Raw genomic sequence first — 25,829 nt, 5'->3', positions numbered from 1 at the left:
GTAGTTTAAATAGTAAATGTGATGATTTGGTTTAAAGCCAAATATTTGGTAATGCCTATACTCAATTTAGCACAATTCTAGAATGTTCTTCACCACAATTTAAAATTTGGCTCTCAATTGGCATCAATCCAAAGACACTCATTTAACTTGCCTAGAGTTTGGCACTAACAATATATTGGTAGGGTACTAAACCAAACAAGCCCGCTCTGTTTTTACCCATTTTTCTTCCTCTTGGTTGAATCTTCAAGAATTCCCTTCCATCAGCCAGCTGAACATAGTATTATTGTGTCCAGGTCCAGGCAGTCCAGCTGAACATAATAGTATTACTGTGTCACACTCTTGCTACCTTCTGAACTCCACAAGTCCTTTTCCTCATTTGTGTGACGAGCATTCAGGAAGTTTAGTACTTTAGTTCGCAGCGTGCAGCCGGAAGGACTGCCCATATTTCCATAATACTCCTATTTATTAAAGTACCGTCATAGCTCTAGTACAGACATCCTACGTGCAAGTGTACAACAATCATTGGCGTTAATACCCATAGAAGGATTAGGTATAGGTCATTTTCGATGGGTGGAATTCTTGAAGTTCTTCAAACCGGGGGGAGTTTAACACGGTTTAACAGCTTGTTGGTTGTGACAGTTTTTTTTCCCCACCTAACCCTGGCTATGATCATATATAACCTGCAATTCTAAAGGCTTAAATTTACCCAATCGAACAGCATTGCGCGCTGGACGCCTAGATTTAGTACAAGTGGTACTACAAATCTACCATCTGTTTGCCCATGATCCATTTTTACGAGACAGTTGTGTGGACCTTTGTGCGAGAAAATCTGCATTCCTCCCCTAGCCGGCCATCCATGCATGTGCCGGCCACAGCCATCTGATCTAGCCGAGCAATCAATGCGACAGCATTGCACGGTATCGATTGCTACAGTAGCCGCTACATGGCATATTGGCATAGGTTGTGTTTAGTTTCACGTTAAAATTTAAAGTTTGAAAAAAAAGTTAGAAGTTTATGTGTGTAGGAAAGTTTTGATGTGATAAAAAAATTAGAAATTTTTTAAAAAAGTTAGAAACTAAACTCGGCCATAAATCACAGGGCGTCCCGCAGTCACAGTGACGTCACCGTTGGCTGCGTACTCGGTAACCGCAAAGTTCAGACCTTCATATGTGAGTTGTGACGCCGCCGAATGCTGCAAAACCAGCCGGTCTGAGTACGGGCGTGGGACGCCCCTTTTTTTCTGCTACGAGTAGTGGATGAAAATTTTTATCATTGTGACATATTTTTTAAACTACCAAACAATATATTTCTTACGAAAGTTATTCTAAAATATTAGATAAATATTTTTTAATTATACATTAATACCATCTTATTTAACGTAAAATATTTAATTTTCATTTTTATTTTCATTTCCAACAATATTTTCATTTCCAACACAAAAGAACACCGCGGGTCGCTTTCCTGATCCGATCCCGTTTCTTTTAAAAAAACACGATCCCGTCTAGTCATGTCCGCATCTTGCGAGTCAGCTGCTGAGCTAATCAATAGCGGCAACAGCAACAGCGAGATAAATCACGGTAATCACAGCAACAGCAACAGCAACAGCCGGTCCCGGTTTGCACTGAGAAATCACTCGGTTAGCCAGCCGTTCGAATCCAAAATAAAAAATAAAATTAATCAAAACGCAATCATTTTGGTACTAAAATTTATCGGCAAACTTATTCCGAAAACCCTGCGTCCAGCTTACCTCGCCGATTCGCGCTGATCCGCACGAACGGGTTCGTCGTCGGGCGCACGCACAGCACAACCATCCCATCTACTCCATCTCATCTCCCTTATTCCAAGGGATGGCCCACCTGTCAGCCGCGCCGGCTATAAGTTGGCAGCGTGGGGCACTGACAGGTCAAGCCCGCGAGCCACAGCGGAGACGACGCGACGACGCATCGAAATCGCCCGCGACGCGAGAGAGAGGCGGACAATACTAGAAGCATCCCTCGACGCGAGACGCGACGTCTCTCTCGTCGCCAGCGGCGGCGGCGGATGGGGGCGGGGAATGGTGAAGTGCGGTACGGCGGCGGCGGTGCCGGCGCCGGCGAGGCGGCGGTGATGGCGGACGACGGGACCACGGTGTTCCGGGGGACGGCGCAGCCGCCGGTGCGCACCACGGTTGCGCTGGCGCTGTGGCTGGGGGCCATCCACTTCAACGCCTTCCTCCTCCTCGCCTCGCTCTTCCTCTTCCCCCGCCGCGTCGCCGCCATGTAACCTCTTACCCAAATCTCTCCTCCAGCTTCTTTTCCCTACCTCGCGCTCTGCTCGCCGTTGACGGGTTGGGTACTTGGGTCTCACTCTCGCCTCTCCGCGCTGTATTATCCAGGGTGCTCGCCACGCAGCTCTTCTTCATGTTCGCGCCGGTCAATGATATGAGCAGGTTGGGGCGCAAGATCGCCAGGTTCGTCTCCTCGATTTCCTCGGCTGCCAACGTTTTTTTACCTGACCGCATTGTTGGATCTTACATTTTGGAGGACGACGCATCCTCAGGTTCATCAGCAAGTGCGTGATTGGGTACTTCCCCGTCACATTACATGTCGAGGACTACAAGGCTTTTGATCCCAATAGAGCTTACGGTGAGCTTCCTCTTTATCTCATTCCATCTCTGGAATCTTGATTAATTCTTGAATCACATTGATGATTGATACCGAGGCTTTTCAGTTGATTCCTAAAGCTAAACAGAAACAACTACTAAAGATGATATTGTGATACTTGAATCTTTTTAATCTTTAAAGTATCAAACCCTTTTGGCCTATTTCTAAAAGCTAAGTAAAGGAGTAGTAATATATAGAAAAGTATGGAGTCTTTTATATAGAGGGCACTGTCCACTGGGTTGGTGATTATATTGTGCTGTGCTTGCAGTGTTTGGTTATGAGCCGCATTCTGTTTTGCCCATTGCCCTTGGGGTCCTTTTGGAGCTTGTTGGATTCATGCCATTACCAAAGATAAAGGTTCTTGCAAGCAGTGCGGTGAGGTTCCCACTTCCCAGATTTCCTTCCTAGGAGTACATTCTTAAGAGTTTGATCTTTCGACACTCTATTACTACATATGCTATTTATTGTGGCTGCGAACATCCATCTGGATATAGAGGCCAGGTTTTAATCCATTTTCTAAATAAAGATATGCTCTTTACTGGTGAATTGGTCGGTGTTAGGTGTTCTATACCCCATTCTTGAGGCAAATATGGACATGGTTGGGGTTGGTTCCTGCATCCAGGAAGAATTTCTACTCCTACCTTAAAGCTGGTTATAGCTGCGTCATAGTGCCAGGAGGGGTGCAGGAGATGCTTCACATGGATCATGATTCAGAGGTAACTGCGGATTTCTTCTTTTATTATCAATAAAGACATTGCCTTCTTTCTTGTGCAAAACCAAGTGAAATACTTACATCTTTTACCGGAATAGTGATGGTTAATTTTTGCAAATGACAGGTTGCTTTTCTTAAATCAAGAAAAGGTTTCGTTAAGATAGCTATGGAAACAGGTTCCCCTTTAGTCCCTGTTTTCGCTTTCGGACAGGTAATCTACTCTTGCACCCAATAAGTTCATAAATGCAAAATTCCTTATCCATATAGTAAATTTATTCATGGTATTCAGTTTGCTGATTTTTTTTTGGCACTACTTTGACTAGAGCTATGTTTATAAGTGGTGGAGACCAGGTGGCAAATTAATTGTCAAAATTGCTAGAGCAATTAAATTTACTCCAATTATGTTCTGGGGAAAATTTGGGTAACTTTCTGCAGTTTATATATATTTTTTCAATATTTTTTATTTGGTCAAGAGTTCATATGTCCTTGCACATTGTGATGCAGGACTCCCATTCCGTTTGCGACACCCATGCACGTGGTTGTTGGAAGACCAATTGAGGTTAAGAAAAATGCTCAGCCTACCTTTGATGAGGTGAAATATCATCTTGACATTATGCCAAGTACACCTTTTGATCAGTCTGCACACTAAAAAACTGAAATTAAATGATGTTCTAAGATAAATATTACCATGGAAAGTAGGATCTTTTTTGTTTTAATTGTTTTTGAATGGTAAAAAAATAAAAATGTATATATTCTTACAATTAAAATTGGGTAATTCCCTGATGTGGCAGATAAATGAAGTCCATGAACAATTTGTTGTCGCACTACAAGAACTGTTCGAGAAGTACAAGACTAAAGCTGGATATCCCAACCTCCATTTAAGAGTTCTATGATGGCTTCTGTAAGTTCCAGCAGTAAGCTCTAATGATCTGGATTTACGGAATAAAATGGTTATGCTGTTAGGCCATCAATTCAATCCCTCGTAGCACTGAAGCTGGAGTGTGTTCAGTTCAAGAGCCAGAATCAGAATTCAGTAGCTTCAGACATGATTCGCCACATTCCCAACAGCAGTTCAGTAAGGCAACGTATTGACTGACGAATTATCCTCTGGTGGTTTGGCTTTGGCAGAATAGAATGCATTGTATGTAAAGTAAATGTGTACATTTGTTTATTACTCACGATTCTCTCACATCATTATCAGCACCAGTGATTGAATCGTGCACAGAAGGGGAAATCTCAGGGTTCATATTCACAGACCTGGTGTACTTCCAAAGCTCCAAGTTAGTGCATTGGCAGCAGCAGCTAACTCGAGCTGAGAGCATTGTGTCGTCATACAGAAAACACTCAATTTTCTGTAACAATATTTCACAAAATAAAGACAGCGAAACCGCAGATAAATCAGTTCAAATAGTAAAGTTTTTAACAACCTAGACTTGAACAATATCGCTGACTCGGGCAGAGAGCATTGTCGACTTGTCGTCATACAGAAAACACAATTTCTGAAACAATATTTCACATAATACACAAGACTGCCAAACCGCAGAACAATTTGTACAAGTTTTAACGATCAAGACTGATACCGCTAACTCGAGCAGAGAGCATTGTCGTCACACAGAAAACACCCAATTTCTGAAACAATTTCACATAATACACATCACTGCAAAACAGCAAAACAATTTGTACAAATAGTACAAGTTTTAACAATCCAGGCTTACACAACACCGATAAGACCCCAAAGCATGGGTTTCTCATCCGAACTGATTTATTTTGGTCGGACAACAAAGTGCCGTTCTCGGAAGTCGAGGAACTGCTGAGCACATAGCAATGAAAAATTAAACACATAACAACAGTTCTGATACCGATACCAGTAACACAATAGACGGTAGTTCTGATACCGATACCAGTAACACCATAGAAGATAGTCCTCGTGACCTCGCTACCAGTTGGTAACGAGTAACGACCCTGAGCAGTTCCGGTAGACACTTGGGTTACAGATACAGGAGGAAGGACCATCTTGGTCCAACATTTTGGACATGATGAGTGAAGCGGACGCAATAACTATTTATACCTCCAAAGGCCGATCAAGCATAGATCACGACGATGACCATAGACAGACACAAGACTGACGGGACGGGCTACATTTGTTGGACTTGTGCCAGACTTCAACACTGGGATATAATCAACCACATAGTAGCTTGATGATTCTTCAGGAGTTTAGGTGAACAATCATATGAGTGCATCATGACTAATCCAAGGGGATTAGTCATCTTACAGAGTGCTGGACTCCATTCCAGCATCCAGTATATCTCCATGGGCTAATGAGCTGTCAGATACAGGATCAATAATGCTGTATCTAGAGCTTCAAGCTGCAGCAATGGTCGCAGTCCCATTGAGACATAGGATGTAACCAAGCAAAACTGACAAGAGCAACCGTTGCTCTTGGATCATTGTCCCATCCATCGGGGCAACATCATGATTCCAGGTACATCTGATGACCATGATAAGGGCAACCTGCAGAAATTTCATAGCGAAGATTATCATAATAATCAAAATTACAGAAATAGAACTCAGGTCAATAAAATGAAAACTTGTATATGATAAAAAACAAGATGCATGATCACATTAGTATACACGTGCGGGCACATGATCCAATTGGCTTACAATAACTTCAGACAAACACGTATAAACCATTTCCCAATGTTTTGAAACAAGAAACAAAGAAAGCCTGAAGCAAACAGAAAGAATTTCTCTGGGAAATTTTTGCTATTTAGTGTCGACCATATCATATCACAAGCAAACAGATTGATTAAGATTCAGTTGGCTGTTTAGTCTGTATGTTCAGAGTAATGATGAACGCCATGATGCCATCAATGTACTTATCTTCTGTTAGATGCAAAACTAATCTAACATCAACGTTAAGAATGAATTTCCTGGTTTGGTTTCAAGTTAATTATGGGAAAGCATCACCCAGTATCGAATGCAATACTATTGGAGCATAATAGGAGATCCTAAAAAACATAACGAGATTAAGGAGTACAACAATGAGAATAAGAGACAAAACACAAGCATATTAACATCAAAGTTTGTCCCTTTTGAGTTCTGACAAGTTAGAACCAATAGGTAACTCCATCATTTTGTTCTGAAACTAAATGCATCTGAACTTCTGAAGGGCAGAATATTGATGGACTAATTTCCCATAAGAGTAAGATTGGCATTCTATGAATGTAAGCATGGCTTCTCAGTACAGCATAATTGGTACCTTATGAATGCAAGGGGGATTACTTGCCAGGTAAGAACCAGTACTACAAATACAGCAGCACTGCTCTTTTGTCCTGCTGCAATCTAAGGGTACCTATTAGGGACAGAAAAAGAACAGTTACTACCAGATAATCACAAGAAAAGATAACAGCAGTCCAGACAGAACAAACCTCAAGGTACAAATGTTTGGCAGCATAGTTCAGCTTGCTCTTTGGTCTGAACCACTAGCCTGTGTAAACTGAGGTGAGTGAGCTGGGAGGACCAAGTGCGGGTGAGTAGGAACCGGTGCTGCTACAAAGGCCAAGTAATATGAAGTTATTCACAAAAGGAGAACACTTAAGCAGACACTATAAAAAGATGCAGGGTGACGAATGAACGATAGCATCCATGTTAGCCTGGTAAATTTGGTGTGAGAACATATAGCATAACACAGTATTGTGTTTTCTGGAAAGACAAGAGGAATCACTAAATACTAAAAAAAATAGGCAAAGAAGACCACATTACCAACTAAAAAGGGGGCCTGAATGGTGGGCCGAGGTGTAGGCGATGCACTGCTAAAGTTTGATCCAGTTAACTGTACAAATGGATTTCCTGGCACATTGTAACCATGAATAGCCACATAACCATTACCCCCACCAGAAATGGACGGGCTGAACTGGCTAAATGGTTGGCTAGCAGTATTTGCTGCGGATGAAACTCCATAAATTGGAACATATTGCTGACCAACATATGGGTTTAATGTACCCTACAAAGAGATCTCTCATCAGAATCAGTCGATGCTTTGTAAAACCCTTATGTTGCGCAAGGAAAATTAAACGTAATATTTTTCACACTTCAACCTGTGGATAGATGTATTCTGTCCCATATGTAGTGTAGCTGCAAAAGGAGGAAAATGAATGACCGAACACACTTTATTGACTTCCAAAACAGCGATATTATGTTCCACGAAGAAAATGAACATATTTATTTGGCAATTTTCGAAGAGGAGCAGAAAAAAAATAGGATGCAGGCTATGCACAATCTACACAAAGTAATTGCCACAAGATTATATGCCAAATGTGGACGCCTAAGTAAGAACTACTTGAAGATTGTCACAAATGGGCCATCTAAGAGCAGGAAGCTGCATTGGAAAAGTTAACACATCATACCTGTATTGCGGAACCGGGAATCCTTGGTAATACCCAAGAGGAAGTGTCCGGTGCTGACCATAACCCCCTACATAAACACCCCTTGGAACTGGAACGCCAAAGTAGGACCCAGCTGATCTTGGCCTCCCTGAAAAGATTGTGCATGTATTCAGAACAAATGCTTACAGAAATAGAACTATTATCACCGCATGAGCACTTCCAAGAACTGTTTAAGGTACCAAAATGGTATATTAGTAGTCATCGTATCACCATTAGGGGTGGCATACTGTAATTTGTAGTTTTTTGTTTGCAAAACAAAACAAGCACATGCCAAACACCAACATCATCAGTACTTCTGTTCAAATGAATGCTCAGTATCATTTTAGCTCACCTGTGGTGTTATTTTAAGTCCCAAACCCACTTGAGAAGGTATATAGTTGACTGTACCTATGTTCACTTGATTATCAATTTTTCTTCTTTCCATAGTTGTCTTATTCTAGGAGGACGAGTGCGGGTAACTAAATTCTAGAGCAAACACAATGTAGAACCGATCAAATAAGTTTGCAGAAGGCAACACAATCATACCACAGATACCACTGCAGTAACTTGCTAGCAAGCAAATCCTCACGGTGGTATCAAAATGTGCTCATAATCTACTCGAATAAGTTAGTGCAAATCAGTGTCAAGGCAGGGAGATCAATACCGAGAGGAACTGCAGGCTGAGCGCGGCCAAGCGACGCCAGGTTACAATTGGCACGCCTGCCGTCGATCACCGGCGTCGGGTCCTCGCATGCCTTCCTCGCCGACTCAGGATCGCGGAACGTCACCTGCACAAGGTCAACATGACACTTGTATAAGCCAACCACTGTTTACAGCCAGCAATTCCACGAACAAACAAACAAACACCCGGAAAAAGCAGGATCAACAGCGGCGAAAAATCGAAGGGCACTGACGAAGCCGTAGCCCTTGGAGCGGCCGGAGTGGCGGTCGGTGATGACGACGGCCTCGAGGATCTCCCCGAAGCGGTCGTAGAAGCGGCGGAGCCTCTCGCTGGTGGTCTCCCACGCGAGCCCGCCCACGAACACCTTGGTGTAGGTGGTGTCCCCGAACGGCGACGCCAGCAGGTGCAGCCCCGAGCTGGAGCTCGACGCCGACGCCGACCCCGACCCCGACCCCTGCTGCTGCTGCTGCTGCGCCATCCGGCGAGCTACGCAGCGATCGGCTGGAATCCCTTCGAGGATCGGTGGTGCGGGTGGGCTAGCTTCGCTGTCCCCCTCTCCGACCTTGGGATTGGAGAGGGTTCGCGAGTGGGAGCGAATCGGCGGTGGGATTTTGGAAGGGGGAAAAGGTGGGCGAGTCGGCGGAGGAGGGGAAAGGGGGGATTGTGACTGGGGCCGACGGTTGGGTTGGCGCGCCTTCTTCTGCTACGGGAACCCAAGTCACGTTCGTTTGCCAGCGAAGAAGCCAGTGTGTGTGACAGTGTAAGAGGGAGAGAGCTGTTTGGGTTTTTCAAATGGATCACGCGGTTGACAGCGAAATTGCGGGCGCTTCGAAATATTAGAAACGAATTTGGAATCGAAGTGTTCGTGGATGATGAGCAAATTTGCTACTTGTCGTAAGTTTTGGTCGATATAAGGTAAGTTGGATTCGGACATGTTTGAGTAGATTGGCATTGCGTTGCATCACGGTATGATAATATAATTTTAAAAGTTCGTTGCATGTTTTTCGCGTTTTTATACTGTTCATATGATCTCAGTTAGCATGTAAGCAATTGATTTTATATAAAACAAGTTGAAGAGCTACATGCCTCTTCTATTTGGATTCAATGGATGTGATGTGTCATTTTTCTTTAATTTTTGGTTCAAGGATATTCTGATGAGGTTGTATTTATAATTCTAACAAAATTAATTACAAACATGTATATTAGAGTATATATAACATGTAACTTACTAGCTATTTCTTTGACTTACCAAGTCATGAGAAAGGTGTTTTTAAGGATTAATTAACTATCTCTATGCGAAGGAGAAAACATCTCCATACTAAAGTGGAATTGAGATGTTGAAGTGGTGTTATGCTAAGATAAATTACTACCACATTTTCCATAAATATAGGGATTTCTAACTATACACTTAGATGAATTTTTATAATCGTGGATAGATATAGTACATTCAATATATCTTTATACATGATAGTGTGGTTGCTGCAGTAAACATAGCTTTTCCTATAGATAAATTATCTTATCCGTAGAATGACATGAAAAAAAGTTAGGGCTAAAAATTACTCATTTTATCTTATCCGTAGCATATATAGAGTACGTTCCATACATCCATCTTGATACATGATAGTATGGCTGCTACAGTAAATATGGTAGCTTTTCCTATAAATGAATCATTTTGTCCGAAGAATGACATGAAAAAACTTAGGGCTAAAAGTTACTCATTTGATCTTATCCGTAGCATATCCTATTTTACTCACTAAGTTGTCGCACCCTTTTTACGAAAAAAGAGCTAAAAGTAGAAGTTATATAGAAGACCTAAAGTATGCACTTAACACTTCTAAAAACATCTAATGTAGTATAATAGTAACACACAACAATTGTCGTGAAACATGTACTTCTTAATTCTTTATCTTTATTCATAAGAGAAATTCAAAATTACTTTAGAAAGTTTTATGACCACCATTATATTGTGTGATCAGTAAAAGTCCTGTGAACGTATGAAATAATCTCATACGAATTTGATCAAAAAAATTTTAGGGAATAGATCATATACTGTACTCCACCTGTCTCAAAATATATGATTCGTAGATATATAACTTCTCATACTAAATTAATTTATTTTGGACGAAGTGAATATTTGTTTTAACTATGTGCCTTATGATAAAGATTCTGTGTTCGGCACTCACTGCTGGGAACATATATGTTGCGCACGAAAAATAGAGCGGTCCATTAGCGCGTGATTAGTTAAGTATTAGTTTTTTCCTTCAAAAATGAATCAATATGATTTTTTAAGCAGCTTTTGTATAGAAACTTTTTGAAAAAAAATACCATTTAACAGTTTGAAAAGCATATGCGCGGAATATGAGAGAGAGGTGTTGGGAACCAAATGTACCGAACTGGGGGTTTGGATGGAACCATGTCACATCAGATGTTGGACACTAATTAGATGTATTAAACGTAGATTATTGACAAAATCCATTCCATAACTCTAAACTAATTAGCGAGACGAATCTATTAAGCCTAATTAATCCATGATTAGTCTATGTGATGTTACAGTAAACATGTGATAATTATGAATTAATTAGGCTAAAAAATTTGTCACGCGAATTAGCTCTCATTTATATAATTAGTTTTGTAAGTAGTATATGTTTAATAATCTAAATTAGTGTCAAACATCGGATCCGATGTGACAGGTACTAAGATTTAGTCTCTGAACCCAAACATAACTGCCTAGTCAGGATGTAAAATATTTCCAAGGTGAGCAGTGACTGAGACCAAAATCTCGCACACCATTCCCATGCTCGAGCGAGTTCATCACATCAACCACACATTTCATCATAGATTACCGAGTAGAGAGTGCTTCTCGTTCACACTTTTCCAAACGATCGACTGCATAAAAGAGAGAAGAAGAAAAAAAAACACATTTCTCGCTGAGCTCCATCGATGACGGATGACTCACACTGCTGACAAAAGAGCAGATTTGCAATTTGCAAACAGCATCGGACGTGGAAAACGCCCGAGCCTCTCCTGTCTCCTCCCGGTCTTCTGCTTGGAAGAAAAGAAAGAACCCGCCGCCCATCCGCGCGCGGGCCCCGTGCCGTTCCCCCTCCCCCGCCCACGCCTCTGCTTGCGGCTTGCCGCTTAGATCCCCCTGTCCTGTCCTGTCACGCCGAACATCTGAACGCCCGAGGCGAGCGAGAGAGACAATCCCGCGGTCACCTCCCCTCTCTCTCGCTGCGCCTTCCGTGTACACCACCATCACACCCTCCCGTCCGTCCGATCCCCCCCTCCGATCGCGTACCGAGCAAACACGCACACGCACAGCCGGGAGGGGGGAGGCGAGGTCCGCGTCGTTCGCGATCGCCTTGGGTTGGGTTGTGTCTCTCTCTCTGTCTCCAGTGATCCTGGGCCAAGGAGGCGGATGGACGTGCGCCGGGGCGGGGGCGGAGGGCGCATCGTCGGGGCGGCGCGGAGGGCGCTCACCTGGGGGGCGCTGCCCCTCCCGATGCGGATCACCAACGGCCTGGCCATGGTCTCCCTCGTGCTCTCCTCCTGCGACCTGCTCCGCCTCTGCAGCGACAGGGAGCGGCCCCTCGGCGGCCGGGAGTTCGCCACCGTCGTCTACCTCGTCAGCCTCTTCGCCCACCCTGACGCCCCCGCCACCACCACCGGCGACGACGACGACGGCCAGGGGGGCTCCCGCCGCGCGCGCCCCGCCGCCGCGGAGCCCGCGCCAATGCATGGGCATGGTGGCGGGATGATGGAGGCCGACGACGAGGAGATCGTCGCCGCGGTGGCGTCCGGCGCGCTGCCGTCGCACCGCCTGGAGTCGCGGCTCGGGGACTGCCGCCGCGCGGCGAGGCTGAGGCGGGAGGCGCTGCGGCGGGTGACGGGGCGGGGAGTGGAGGGCCTCCCCTTCGATGGGATGGACTACCAGGCCATCCTGGGGCAATGCTGCGAGATGCCCGTCGGGTACGTGCAGCTCCCCGTGGGGGTCGCCGGCCCGCTGCTCCTGGACGGCCGCGAGTACCATGTCCCCATGGCTACCACCGAGGGATGCCTCGTCGCCAGCGTCAACCGCGGGTGCAGGGCCATCTCCGCTTCCGGCGGCGCCTTCAGCGTTCTGCTCCGGGACGCCATGTCCCGCGCTCCTGCTGTCAAGCTGCCTTCCGCAATGCGGGCAGCGGAGCTCAAGGCGTTTGCTGAGGCGCCTGCGAATTTTGAGTTGCTGGCTGCTGTCTTCAATAGGTACACTCCACATCATCCACTAATCTAGTTTGTTGATTTGTGTGCTTGCTCAAAGTGTTATAAGACTTTGCGCGACAATAGGCAGGCACAGTGTTAATTAATGGGGGAAAAATGTGATCTTTCAGTGTATCTTAAGGTTGTCGTCTTATGTTTGAGTAATGGACTGATGTTGATAGCTAGCACTGAATGGTATTTTAAGACCAGGTGATTTCCCACAACGGAAAGCCCTTCTATCATGTGATTGCTGACAGGGTAGAGCCCACAGTGTGTAAGCTAGCACATGCACTGGAGGTACTGGACAATGCATTATCAATACTATGTTTACTTGTTCTAAGAGCTACCAGCTAAATGCAGATAATGCCAGCTCATAGATAATACCTTTCTGAAGTGTTCACCTTGAATTGCCTTTTTATGTTCGCTTAAATAATACCGAATGTGAATGAATCATTGGTTTGTGCTCTCCAAACTTGAGAATATGTGGATTTAAGATCTCAACCTCTAGTGTGTATCTTTGCACCTTCAGATGTTCAGGGACTCAGGGTACACACATCTACTGACAGTTTACGGTGTTAGAATTTTCAGATTAATGTCATTTGTCTTTTGGAGTTTTTCTGTGTTACTGACTAGTAACTGTCGCTCTGTAGTCAGTATCCTTAGAGGATCTATTGTCTCTCTCTTTTTTTTTAAATGTACGATATGTTGTTTTGTTTTATTTTGTTGTCTGGAACCTTTACGTAATTGTAGGCTCATGTTCAAAAGCTTTGGTTACTGTCATTAAGTACACTTTAGATAACAGTAGGCTTGTGTTCCAATAAGTTATTGTTGGTTTTCATGTTTCTAATTAATGTATCTTTTCTTACATTGTTTTCTGTCATTTGAGAGTACTGAGAAAATATGGAGGTTTTTATTGAATCTCTTTAAAAAATTGTGGCCGTGTGTTTCAAAGTTCCAAATAGGTCCAACAGTTAGTTCCTAGGTATGCTGCATTTAGTATACTTTCCTAATATCCTCACTTGTGCTATTTTACCACACAAGCCACTTCTGTGATTTCCACAACTTTGTTGTGCAGATTTTTCATATTCATATTTTTCTTTGATTTTTCGTATCCAGTTATTCAGACACTGTACATATCGGCATATTATTCTACCAGTCAAAGTCAAAGGTGTCTATACATCTTATTTGATTTCTGATCTTTTAAACTGTACAATGTTTTATAGTTGTTCTTGGCAGCTAGAACCATCTACCCAATACCGACGCAACTCTATGGGTTGCATATATGGGCAAGTGTCATGGTTCCATGGATACCTTTTTGCATAGTGTATTCTCCAGGGACTTTTCCGGAGCTAAGTGTGAGTTTGCCATTGACATTGTTCTTTCAACCTCTGCATTTCGGATTGCATATGTTTCAGTCTTAGTTTTTGATGTGGCAAATGTCACACAATATGGTTGCTATACAGTGTTGATTTGGTACTATTGTTTGAAGATCCATTATACTGTGAGAATCAATCTGTTTGTACAACTTATCTGATTGTTATCCTCCTCTGTGCCCTATATAAGTTCTAATTTAGTAAATTTCATGCATACTTTATTGTTGGCTGTGTACACTCTTGTGGAGTGTAGAGGCCGGAATGATATCCATTATCTAAAAAATGTATACTTTATTGTGGAAATTTTCATTTGAGACAATCACGCAGCTTGCTTATCTAAGGCCCCATTTAATCTCCACATTTGGAGATAAATTTTGGTTGCACGTAAAACGAGAAAGCTCATTAGCACATAATTAATTAAGTATTAACTATTATAAATTTGAAAAATGGATTTATTTTCTTTTTTAAAACAACTTCTATATAGAAACTTTTTTTAAAAAAATGTATCATTTAACAATTTGAAAAGCGTGCTAACGGAAAACAAGGAAGTTGAAGAATAGAACAGGGCCTAAGTCGTTCTTACATCATCCTTTTTTTTTCTTTTTTGCTCTATTGTTTCGCTTCCTTAGTAGAACCAATAACTCCATATAGAGGTCATCTTCTATTAGAATTGACATAAAAACTGTTTTAATCGGTGTAGGTCCAGCAGATTTGGTAGGCTTCAAGACATTCGTTGTGCACTCGCTGGGAGGAACCTATATATGAGATTTAGCTGTATCACTGGAGATGCTATGGGAATGAACATGGTGTCAAAAGGTGTTGAGAATGTCTTGGGCTATCTGCAGAATGTCTTCCCTGACATGGATGTCATCAGCGTATCTGGTTTTAACTCTTCCCCTTGAACTTTGCATGCTTCAGTTAGTTTTGCTTTCCTCTCTAAGTCAATGCCTCCTTTTAGCAGAAAACGAATAAAAAATCACATTCTTTAACTTCTGTTTGGAAATGTTGCGAAGGAAATGATGAAAAACATATTTCATCAGCACCCAAAATATTTCCTCTCCTATTGCTTTGTAACTTAAAGAAACATGTCCCTAATTAGATTTTTCCGATCTAGAGAGGAAACCCTTGGCTTCATTTACAGAAAGCAGATATCGGTTCTTAGAAGATTCAGCAGGTTATAAGATGGATTTTTTTCATCCCTAAGAAGTATTTTTGGATGCCTTTTTATTTATTTTCTGCTCATTGTGCACTAGCCTAGTTCAATTGTAAAATATATTCTGATTACCGAATAACAGTGAATGTACTACTTTTCATCAGACTCGCATCAAACATGGTCTAATATTCTCTGATAATATATTTGCGTGTATCAATTAGGCATTTGTGCCGGGGGTGCTTTTTTTGAAACAATGGGTGTTCACACTATCTGTTTTCATCAATTCACCATGTATTTTCTTGTCTTTGCATGCACATTGATGAATTAATCTGTGTGCATCAGGTAACTATTGCTCAGACAAGAAGCCGACAGCTGTAAACTGGATAGAAGGCCGGGGGAAATCTGTTGTTTGTGAGGCTATTATTAAAGGAGATGTTGTGCAGAAAGTTCTTAAGACGACTGTAGAAAAACTTGTTGAGCTTAACATTATCAAAAATCTTGCTGGATCAGCTGTAGCTGGGGCTCTTGGGGGTTTTAATGCCCATGCGAGTAATATTGTTACTGCATTATTCATTGCTACAGGACAGGATCCTGCACAAAATGTTGAAAGCTCACAATGCATCACCATGTTGGAAGAAGTAAATGATGGAGATGATCTTCATATCTCTGTCACCATGCCGTCCATTGAGGTGATTATTTATTCGTTTTACTTTCCGTTCCTACCTGCATTATGTAGATTATAGCATAACCTGCTAGCCTTAAATGGAGCTGCAAAATCTATAGCATAGAGATCTTCTTGTATTAACTGAAGTAATATTTTGTTTTAGCATGCAGTTTGATCGTGAGAGCAATATCCGCATCGATTTTTATTTATTTAATTTCTTCATGTTAGTAAAATGGTTCATTTTTTCTCTCAGGTAGGTACAATCGGAGGTGGTACATGTCTGGCCTCACAGGCGGCTTGTTTGAACCTGCTTGGTGTCAAGGGTTCAAATCATGGCTCACCTGGTGCAAATGCTAAACGTTTGGCTACCATAGTAGCTGGCAGCGTGCTCGCTGGCGAGCTCTCGCTCCTTGCCGCTCTTGCCTCTGGTCACCTTGTCAAGAGCCACATGATGTACAATCGATCAAGTAAGGATGTCGCCAAGGCTGCTTCTTGAGCAGCCCTTCGCATCATTCAAATGCTGGACATATTTAGACAGGGATTGCCCTGAGCTTGTGGAGAAGCGAATGAGCAATGGGCTTGTACATACTGCTGATAAGAGAGCGATTCTTTAGTTCCAAACTCAACCTGTATTATACTAGCATAATGTGTGAGGAGGCATTAACCTATAGTGCAGCTTCTGACTGTAATTTTACCCTTCAGTTTTTTTTTTCATTCTTCTGTAACCAATCAAACTTATTTTTCCATTTTTTCTGGATAGCAGCAGGTCAGGTTAACTTATGCTTTTGTGCAGTATAGCAGCTCAGTAATTTTTGTTTACAGCATAGAGAACCTGACTGTGTATGTTCATTTTACTGTTCGTTCTGCCTTTTGTTCCCTCCATGTCCCTCAGTTCTGAATTTTGTAGCCTGTATTGCATCTTGCCTGACTGCCTGTTGCCTGTGACCGAGTGTTGATAGTGTGGATCAAATCAGAACGCCTTCTCTTTTTATTTTTTCGCAATGGTGTGCCTGTTGCTGTCAGGTACTTGCTTTGATTTATAAGGTAAGTCGAATATACTGGTCCGGTTCGTTCCATAAGCACACAGATTTCAAAAGCCAAATGTGCTGTGATTCCTTGAGCTCACAGATTTCGGTGCGAAAATTCTCGTGTTCAATCACGCCTGCTTTCTATTGTTGTTGCTGAAGAATATCCTCGCCGCGCTATGCTGGTTCCTACGCCGCACTAGAACCACTTGAAATCTTGAATGATTCTCCTTATCTTTAACCAAAATCCTACTCCTAGTAGCTAAATAAATCCTACCTCGAATCTACAAGTGCACATATAATAACTTCTGTTCTTGTGTAGTCGCTTTCAATACACAAGTAGAAAAGGCAGATTGGATCAAAATCCCGGAAATTTCCACGCTGTTGAAGAGAAAACGAACAGTCTTCGGGCCAGATTTGTAGCCCAAAACAGCCCATAAAGCACCCCAACAATTCTCCCGTCTTCTCTCCGGCCCAAGAGACCGAAATGAACAGACTTTGGGCCAGATTTGTAGCCCAAAACAGCCCATAAAGCACCCAGTCAATTCTCCTTCACCTCCTCCTCCTCCAGTCCTCCACCGTCCAGCACTATCTCCTGCAACTGCTAGTGCAAGATCAACCAGCCCTCGCACGGCACAAAAATACACAATCCTTGCGAAAAGTTTGCTCCACCACCAGTACACCACACCCCCAATGCGCGATCACGTCCGCGTGAGGCACGGACGCCGCCACAATCCCGCACGCGACGACATCGGAGCGTTCCGCGCCAAGGCGATCGAGACCGCGATCAGCAGCTGACGCGACGGCACGGGTGGGTGGACGGATGATGGTGGCCTCCGGCCTCGGGCTCGCGCGCGCGCGGCCACAGTGGCCAACGCCGCTCCGGGACGCGGCATCCGCCGGCATCGTCACGTGGCCGCGCGGCCCACGGCCACGGCCGGCCCGTATCAAAAATTCGATGTGACATATCTCGGCCCCCCGTCCCCTCCACCCAATTCGCCTCGCCACCGCGCGGGGCCGTCGCCCACGTGTGGCGCGTGACCCATTCCCCGCGGCGTTACGTGCGCTCTCTCTCTCTCTCTTCCTCCTGCAGTAGCCTGTGCGGTGCAGCCAACAGTAGACGAATCCCCCTGAAAAAGAAAAAAACTGTAGGCGAATCCCAGGGTCGACACCTGTCCCATATCCTTGGCGTGACACTTCACGCATGGCTTTTTCTGATGCCATTTCATCATTAGTTAGGGTTCCCAAGGTTTACTTATGAATAAAGATTAGTAAGTACTAGTACTACTCCTGAACAAACAATTATTTATGTAGTAGAATTGAATCATCGAGCCAGCTTTATATATAGAGAGAATTAATACTGTAAGCTTTGGGAGCCAGGCAAATTATACGAAATGACAGGAGACACAAAAGAGGCACAAATGAGTACGTGCTTACAAATTAATGTGACAATTGAGAGGTTGCCTGTCTCTAACCCAGATTAGGTCACCGCAGATTACGACCTCCCCGCGGGTGGCAACTGGGCGCATATCTCATATCATTTCAAGTCTCTTCCCGACCGATAAAGTAATCAACTGGCTGCTTAATAAGGTCATTAACAATCAAGTGCTAAAGTCAGACGGCTTCAACGAAAAGATTAGCATTATCATCATCAGGTTAACCATGGCGCCATGCACGGACAAGCGAGCTACCGATCGATCGAGAGACGCTTGGCGCCGCAACGCGACAGGCGAGGGAGCTAGCACATGCCCGGCGATGAGACAGCGCGCCGCTCGGATTATCTTAATCCTGCCCCCCTAATCTAATCTAATCACTCCTCCCCACTTGCATCCACGCAGCTTTAATCAGCCTTTCGCCCAGGCACTAATTCTTAATTAGCCGGCCGGCCATCGGATGCTGCCTAGCTAGCTTAGCTTATCTCTTGGCCATGATTGGTTAAGGTGCAGAAAATATTTAATCATATCATGGTTCTCTTGCTCCCCTGTCCAGTCGCGAGCTAATTAGCTTAATTAGCTTGACTGCAGCTAGCTACTAAGCTGATGTACATTTTTTGCTGTGCTCAAATTCGATCGGATTCTGTGGTTAATTAATCAAAACTAAAGCCTAGAAATTTGCGTGGCTGGGAGTTAATTAGTGTTAACTTATTCTGATGCACTGTCCTTTTCAACGCAGTGAGTTATTCCCGAAATAGATCGTGTGTGTTCTTTTCCGGCGGTAGTGTATTTTTGCATATATATGGATCGTACGATCTGCAGTTTCAGCATGCATGCACGCGCTGATCTGCGCGTACGGAAGGGAATCGGACGTGGAAGAAAAAGATGAAACAAAGCTATGAGTTTCGCCTTTTCACAGATTTGTATATTGCTTAAGTACTTTTCTGGCTAATAAGCGACATCATGACAGGCTTTTTGATTCTGTACGTACAGATTGATTAATTAACTTGGTGCCTGCGGCTAGCTAGGCATATAGCTGTAGTTGCTTAATTGGCTGCTGCCTGCTTTAACCATTGTGCGCCAAAACAGGCTGTAAAGAATGGTTTTCTCTAAGATTAATTCTGGTCGTATAGCAATACTCCTAAGCAATGACTTTAGTTCATATCTTCGTATATCGTACTTCCTCCGTTTCATATTATAAGACTTTCTAGCATTATCTATATCTAGATTCATTAACATATATATGAACGTGGGCAATGCTAGAAAGTCTTATAATATAAAATGGATGGAGTAGATTCAAATTCAGTTGTACTATGCTCTAGTAGGGTGTGCAGACTTTGACTATTTAGAGGCAGGCATAGTGTTATCTGGTACTGGAGTAAGATGGCTAAATTAGCTATAGTTATTTGAGTTCAATGAACACATAGGAAAAACTGCACGCTCTCCGAAATAAGAAAATAGCTAAATAACAAGTCATGGTATAAAAGTTAATATAATAATTGAATAAATAAATCAGTACTCCCTCCGTTTCAGGTTATAAGATGTTTTGACTTTTAACAAAGTCAAACTGCTTCAAATTTGACCAAGTTTGTAAAAAATAATAATAATATTTTCAATTCAACACAAATTTATTATGAAAATATATTCAATTATTGAATTAATGAAACTAATTAGGTATTATAAATATTATTATATTTATGTATAAACTTAACTAAATTTGAAGTAGTTTGACTTTATAACCATGTCTTATAACCATGGAAGTGGAGGGAGTAGTACAAAAGTTGATATATGAATTAAATAGTATAAAAATTAATAGATATGGAATAAAATACGGTCTCGATATCACAAAGCTACCTTATATTCTGCGACAAGGCAAAAGTAAGATTCATGCATGTATTGCCTCTGAGGATCTTATTGATTAATTAGTTATTATTTCTTGTGCTTTTAAATTAGTAGTAATATACTCCCTCAGTGCTCAGAATATAAGGGCATTCCCAACCCAATGACTAGGATGGTGTCTATAGCATTAAATAAACTGTCACCTATGATGAAAAATGATGTGACAAGTGAATAAATGAGGAAAGAGAAGGAAACCATGTCTTGCATGAGACATAGTTTCTACACAACATCCAAGACATCATGTGAGATAAGTAGCATTAAATTTAAGTATAGAATAGTGGTGTTTGCATTGGAAGAGTAGTGTCTAGTACTCCCTCCATTCCAAAATATAAGGCACAACCACCCTTAACCCAAAGACCAAGAAGTAATTATTATCATCTTGTAGTTTGGATCATCCTCGTAAATATAATGCATGCATTCAATAGGATTAGATAATATGAGAGTGGAGGATTTAAAAAAGTTATAATTTAATGAAGAAGATGCCATAGTTAATTGCATATTTGCATGCATGCCTTATATTATGGAACATGTAAGAAAAGTGGTTGTGCCTTATATTATGGAATGGAGGGAGTACTAGTTTCTTGATGATGTGGAGTTTATGGAAACCATATCTAGTGTCTTAGGTTGGGAATGGCCTAAAGGAAGTCGTTTTGGACAGCGATACGGTCTCCAAAACACAACTTTGACTTCTTGTTTCTATAAAAATATTTTATTGAAAAGTGATATACGTATACCTTCATAAAGTATTTTTCAAGACAAATCTATTCATATAATTTTTATATTTTTAAACTCAACAACTTAAAAGTTATTCATGATTTATATTCTTAGGGTTTGATTTAAACATTGTTCTAAACGACTTTTTTTACGAGTACGAATGGAGTAATTTACAGCAATCGAAACATTGAATATAGTCCTATCTTGCCTGCTGGCGGTGATATTGCGTGTGCGCTCCATCATATGGTTAATTACATTATTATTCGATACATTGATCTTTGCGAATTTTAGAGGCACGTACGCCGTACAAATTAACATCAGTACTGGATCTCTGAGCTATATATCCCTCTATGTCCAACTTGCGGCTGTATGGGTGTGTTTGGTTGCAAGCCACACTTTGCCACAGTTTGCCACGCCTAAGAGCATCACCAACAGCCACCCAAAATTCAATCCCCTAAATCATTTTTTTTAGATCTCTAAAAAGGATTTAAGGTATGAGAATACCTTTTATCTCCAAGAGATTCCCAAAATTTAATCCTCAAAACAAAAAAAGTAGGCCACATCGACAACTACCAACAGAATCGTCATTCCTCTCCTCCACTCACGCTCGCACACGCTGCAATGCTGCATCCTCCTCACGGCTCCTTTCAGGACATTCAGTGATCAATCTCTTTGACATCATAACTGACAGTTTAAGCATTGAACAATGTTTCCATTGGCTTCAGGTACGATCTGAGTATTTGCCCCAAAATGATATTTCACTTGATTATTACCACGATCTCCTGTATTTTACATGGAAAAATATTGGTTCTGCAATCATCAACAATGGGGTTTTCAGCCCAGAAAAAAAATTTCAGCTTTTTTAGTGTGAACGGTGTTAACAACTTGAAGTTTTCAGCAGCAAGCAGCAAGATATTTCAGCAGCTGCAATAGTACTTTTCAGTACTAGCAAGCAGCAGTTTTTAGCAGCAAAGAACAACAGTTTTCATCAGCCAGCAAACAACAAATTTCCAGTACCACCACCAAGCAGTTCTCAGCAATAGCAAGCTCCAGATTTGAGCAGCAGCAACAATCAGAAATCGACTCCGACCGAGGTGCACGATGATTCGATGAAGGCCAGAGACTGGGCACCTCCGGTTGTCGCCGGCTGCTGGTCGCATCGCATGGGGCCTTTGTCGCCTGCACATTACCGGGGGGAGCGCAGCGCCAGTCTGACGCGAGAGACAGGCTGTGCTGCAGGATGCGGTAGGGTCGAGGGACGATTGGAGATGAATAGGGGCGACGGCCGATTCGAGTCGGTGGTGGTGCTGGGGGAGCGCCGACGAAGGTCCGCCCAATTGGGTTGGAGATGGGTCTGGCGCTGCCGCTGAGAAAAAAATGTCGACGCTGGGGAAGCTTGGGGGAGCCATGGCTGCTTTCCCAGACAGCTGCGGGGAAGATGAGGCTGCTGGCGTGATGGATTGACTCACAGGTAGACGAACGCACAAAGAAGAACCTGGTAGGAAAATTTTCACACAGCGCGCGCGAAGTGCATGCGGTTGAAGGATTGGGCGCCGAGTCTCTTCCCTACAAGTGGAGAACGAAATATGCGGGTTTGGAAACGCCAAGCTTTTAGGGGTGATTTAGGTCTACTGTTGGAGCGATTTTTTCCAACAAAACTCCTCAAAACTGATATTGGGAAGAGTATCGGGAAACTGTTGGCCATGCTCTAAGGTTAGGCAAATTTGACAGGTGTTTGGTTGTAGCCACAGTTGTGGCAAGATTCCCCTCCAACAAATTGGGTCCCACGTGTCAATGGCTCAAAAAAGTGTGGCAAGATTCCCTTAGGCTTAGTAAGTTGTGGCTAACAATTTGATCACCTCACCTTAGACAAAGTGTGGCAACTTTTGTTGGCAAGTAATGGTAAAGTGTGGCTGGGAACCAAACAGCCCCTATATCTATACCGGCCGGCTGGGCACTTGGGCAGTAGTACTGCTGGACTACTGGCATTAGTGCATTAATTAGAGCCGTCAGACAAATTAACTTAGATCTACGCGCACATCAACTTACTTTCTTTGTTAAAAAATAAATACATCCTGACTACGAATCTGAACCTAGCCTATATCCAAATTCGTAATCAGAAGTTGATGATTTTTTCTTGGACGGATGGCTATGTGCATAAATTAATGTTGAACTCGACTTAATTTTCCACCAAATTATTGGTGAACTAGTTAATTACTACTCCCCCGTCCCATAATATAAGAGATTTTGAGTTTTTGTTTGTATTGTTTGAATTTGTGTAAATATAAAAAATAAAAAGTTGTGCTTAAAGTACTTTGGATAATAAAGTAAGTAAAAAAATAAATAATAATTTTAAAAATTTTTAAATAAGACGAGTGGTCAAACAGTGCAATTAAAAACTTTAAATCCTTTATATTATGGGACGGAGGGAGTAAGTACCAGCAAGCTACTCGCGGGCCATGATAGTAATAATAGTTTTGTTGGATCTTAATTATCATTGAGTTTGCTGTAGATGTTTAACTATTGGCAGTTGAATACCTGAACCTAATTAGCTGCAGGACTATTCGCCTGTACAAGCTGGATATCCGGAGGCAAATGCGTCAAACTAAACAAAGCAGCGGAGCTAGTCGCAGCGCACCAATCGTCAACTCTGAAAGTCTGAAGTCGTCATGAGTTTTATTATCCATAACATGCAGGCATGGATCGATTACCTTAGCACTGTCTTATATATGCATGCCTGGTAGAGTATAGTATTACTACTTGATTTTTCAAACCTACCAGAAGAACATGCAACATGTATCTATAACTGAATTTGTTTCTCGCTCTCTTTCTGCATTCAAAACACAATTTTCTTTGCAACCAGAAAGCAGAAAACCTTACACGCATATAATCCGTACTACAGGTGAGCACAGATTCCCTTTTCTTTAGTTGAGTTGCCGCTCATTGTTTATGTCCCTGTACGTACTTGACTTAATAAACGACGAAATAATTAAAGGCAGAGCTAGCATGCTCTTGCATGCACAGCCACCAACAGTGAGAAGAATTAGGTCATGGCAGTGGGCATGGCATGGCATGTAAGGCAGTTTTTGTCGCCATCCACGCAAGGCGTCACATCAAAATATAGCTTCCAAGTGTAGCTAAGCCGAGTTGGCCCGGCCATCTAGCTCGCCTGCCCAATTTTATAACCCCCCTAGATAACTTAATCATAAGCTCGAACACATAAACAATGGTGTTTAGTTGAGGAAGCCAACACCAGCACTCTTTGGATAATGAACTCTTAATCAAGTGCACAACTGCTCAATTATTTTACAGGCCAGTGGAGAGATCGTTCCAACGCTTTTGTCCACCCTATGTACAATTCTATATCTGCAAAAATACAAGCGAGAGCCAATAAACCCCTGCCATGTACTGTATCGTTTGTTCTGGTGTCTTTGATATGCTATAAAACTTAACGTACCTTGGAATTGGATTGGAAGCATGATTCTCGTAGCTTCGATTCAATACTAGCACTAGCTAGTAAATAAATATGCCACCAGGAAGAGCAAACTACCCCCCCCCCCCTCCCCTATATGTATGCGCATGAGGTCACTCATGGGTGCATTCATGGACGATGTTTGTCGCTTTAATTTAGAGGCAGAGCTATAGCTATATAGACAACAAATCAACAATCACTATTCGCTACTGCAGGATAATGTTTTGATTTGATCTTGTCACCCACCCAAATTAATACTGCACAGTAACTAAACTATGGAGGAGAGTACCAGCCTAGCTAATCAATTAAACGATATCCAACAACACAATGCTTCAATCGCATGCATGTTGCCGATCTATCAGAGAGGCGCTCGATCGGCGGCCTCGCATGCGTAAGTGCAGTGTGGCAGCAGCAGCACGTACTGCTTGCGAATGGATCACACTGTGCGTGCGTGCAGAGTATGCTGCAGGCAGAGATCAATAAAAGAGCGTGCTAGCTAGCTAGCGCGCATGCACGGGAAAGACCGAGAAATCAAAGGCGCTGGCCGGGCGGTGATGATAATTGATAATGATATTGATACGGATGCGAGCGCACTGTGTGTGTCTCGTTGCAACAGGGGGCCAGCGGCCATGCTTGCAGCGATCGATCGATCGATGGGATGAGACATGGAGGCATGGGACGAGAGAGAGGGGTTGGGTAGGCACCGGCGCACCGCGCGAGATACGTTTACACAGGCACAACCGCTGATCAGGGAAAGCAGATGGATATATCACTTGCATCGCGTGTTTGCAATGCAAATGCATATGCAGTGATCACGGAGAGAGAGAGAGAGAGTCCAAGTAGTGAAGGCTGCAGCTAGCACGGGATACTATACGGGCTATATATCTAGCTTGATACAGGGGGCGTCACAGCTAGGTATACAGAGCTCACATTTGCGTTATCTTGCTGCAGACTTGCAGGAGGAATGGGAGAGGAAGATGCAGTGATAAATAGCAGTTACAATAGCAGGCTATTAGCCAGTTGTAAACATATTTTAATGAGATAAAAGATGAGAGAGAAGAGCAGCGGGCTACAGATCTATAGCCAGCTACAGCACGTACTTCAAGATACAATGTGTGTATGACATGTGGGACCATATATTAATAGTATAGTAAGCAACTATTGTATAAATTGACTATTAGATTGGCTATATATAAATTGAAGCTAATAGTGGGCTATACTATTAAACTTGCTCTAAAACGGCCGTTTGATTCAGGCGAGGCCGGCCGATGCCAGTGCCACCGATGAATTTGGGGATCGCGAGAGATTGATGAGGAGGGCGAGATGGGCTTAACTGTGGCCCGCGTGGGCGTGGCCGCGAGGGCGATCATATCATATCATCGCGGTGGCTGATCGAT

At 42.9% G+C, this 25,829-nt stretch overlaps 3 protein-coding genes across 7 annotated transcripts; 2 read left to right on the top strand and 1 right to left on the bottom strand.

The window, feature by feature from the left end:
- The first annotated feature begins 1,905 nt into the window (after positions 1–1,905).
- On the top strand, positions 1,906–4,606 carry LOC4330511 (diacylglycerol O-acyltransferase 2D). The gene is made up of 9 exons (XM_015770813.3): positions 1,906–2,258; positions 2,375–2,449; positions 2,539–2,624; positions 2,911–3,017; positions 3,203–3,358; positions 3,479–3,565; positions 3,678–3,775; positions 3,859–3,946; positions 4,146–4,606. The coding sequence occupies exons 1-9, from the start codon at positions 2,041–2,043 to the stop codon at positions 4,245–4,247; spliced, it is 1,017 nt and encodes a 338-aa protein (XP_015626299.1). The 5' UTR covers positions 1,906–2,040; the 3' UTR covers positions 4,248–4,606.
- Positions 4,607–4,850: 244 nt separating this feature from the next.
- LOC4330510 (RNA-binding protein 24) lies at positions 4,851–9,129 on the bottom strand. 4 transcript variants are annotated; one of them, NM_001424588.1, is made up of 8 exons: positions 8,666–9,129; positions 8,443–8,566; positions 7,761–7,887; positions 7,452–7,488; positions 7,117–7,357; positions 6,783–6,900; positions 6,614–6,706; positions 4,851–5,865 (listed from the first exon to the last, which is right to left on the bottom strand). In NM_001424588.1, the coding sequence occupies exons 1-6, from the start codon at positions 8,936–8,938 to the stop codon at positions 6,812–6,814; spliced, it is 891 nt and encodes a 296-aa protein (NP_001411517.1). In that variant the 5' UTR covers positions 8,939–9,129; the 3' UTR covers positions 4,851–5,865; positions 6,614–6,706; positions 6,783–6,811. The 4 variants fall into 4 exon arrangements, with proteins under 4 accessions (NP_001411517.1, XP_015626300.1, XP_015626302.1 ...); XM_015770814.3 differs by having other exon boundaries at positions 4,981–5,865; positions 6,783–6,903; XM_015770816.3 differs by having other exon boundaries at positions 4,981–5,865; positions 6,783–6,903; positions 8,693–9,129.
- Positions 9,130–11,876: 2,747 nt separating this feature from the next.
- On the top strand, positions 11,877–16,556 carry LOC9272427 (3-hydroxy-3-methylglutaryl-coenzyme A reductase 1-like). 2 transcript variants are annotated; one of them, NR_188794.1, is made up of 5 exons: positions 11,877–12,705; positions 13,923–14,054; positions 14,773–14,954; positions 15,568–15,914; positions 16,143–16,556. NR_188794.1 is itself a non-coding variant. In NM_001424589.1 (4 exons), exons 1-4 carry the CDS (start codon positions 11,879–11,881, stop codon positions 16,383–16,385), a joined length of 1,599 nt encoding a protein of 532 aa, NP_001411518.1. In that variant the 5' UTR covers positions 11,877–11,878; the 3' UTR covers positions 16,386–16,556. The 2 variants fall into 2 exon arrangements, 1 of the variants encoding a protein (NP_001411518.1); NM_001424589.1 differs by lacking the exon at positions 13,923–14,054.
- The last annotated feature ends 9,273 nt before the right edge of the window (positions 16,557–25,829 follow it).

This window comes from Oryza sativa, chromosome 2 (genome assembly GCF_034140825.1).
Source record: "Oryza sativa Japonica Group chromosome 2, ASM3414082v1".
Taxonomy (NCBI): domain Eukaryota; kingdom Viridiplantae; phylum Streptophyta; class Magnoliopsida; order Poales; family Poaceae; genus Oryza; species Oryza sativa.
Note: the sequence above shows the minus strand (reverse complement) of the source record. Positions and strands in the feature narration are given on the sequence as shown.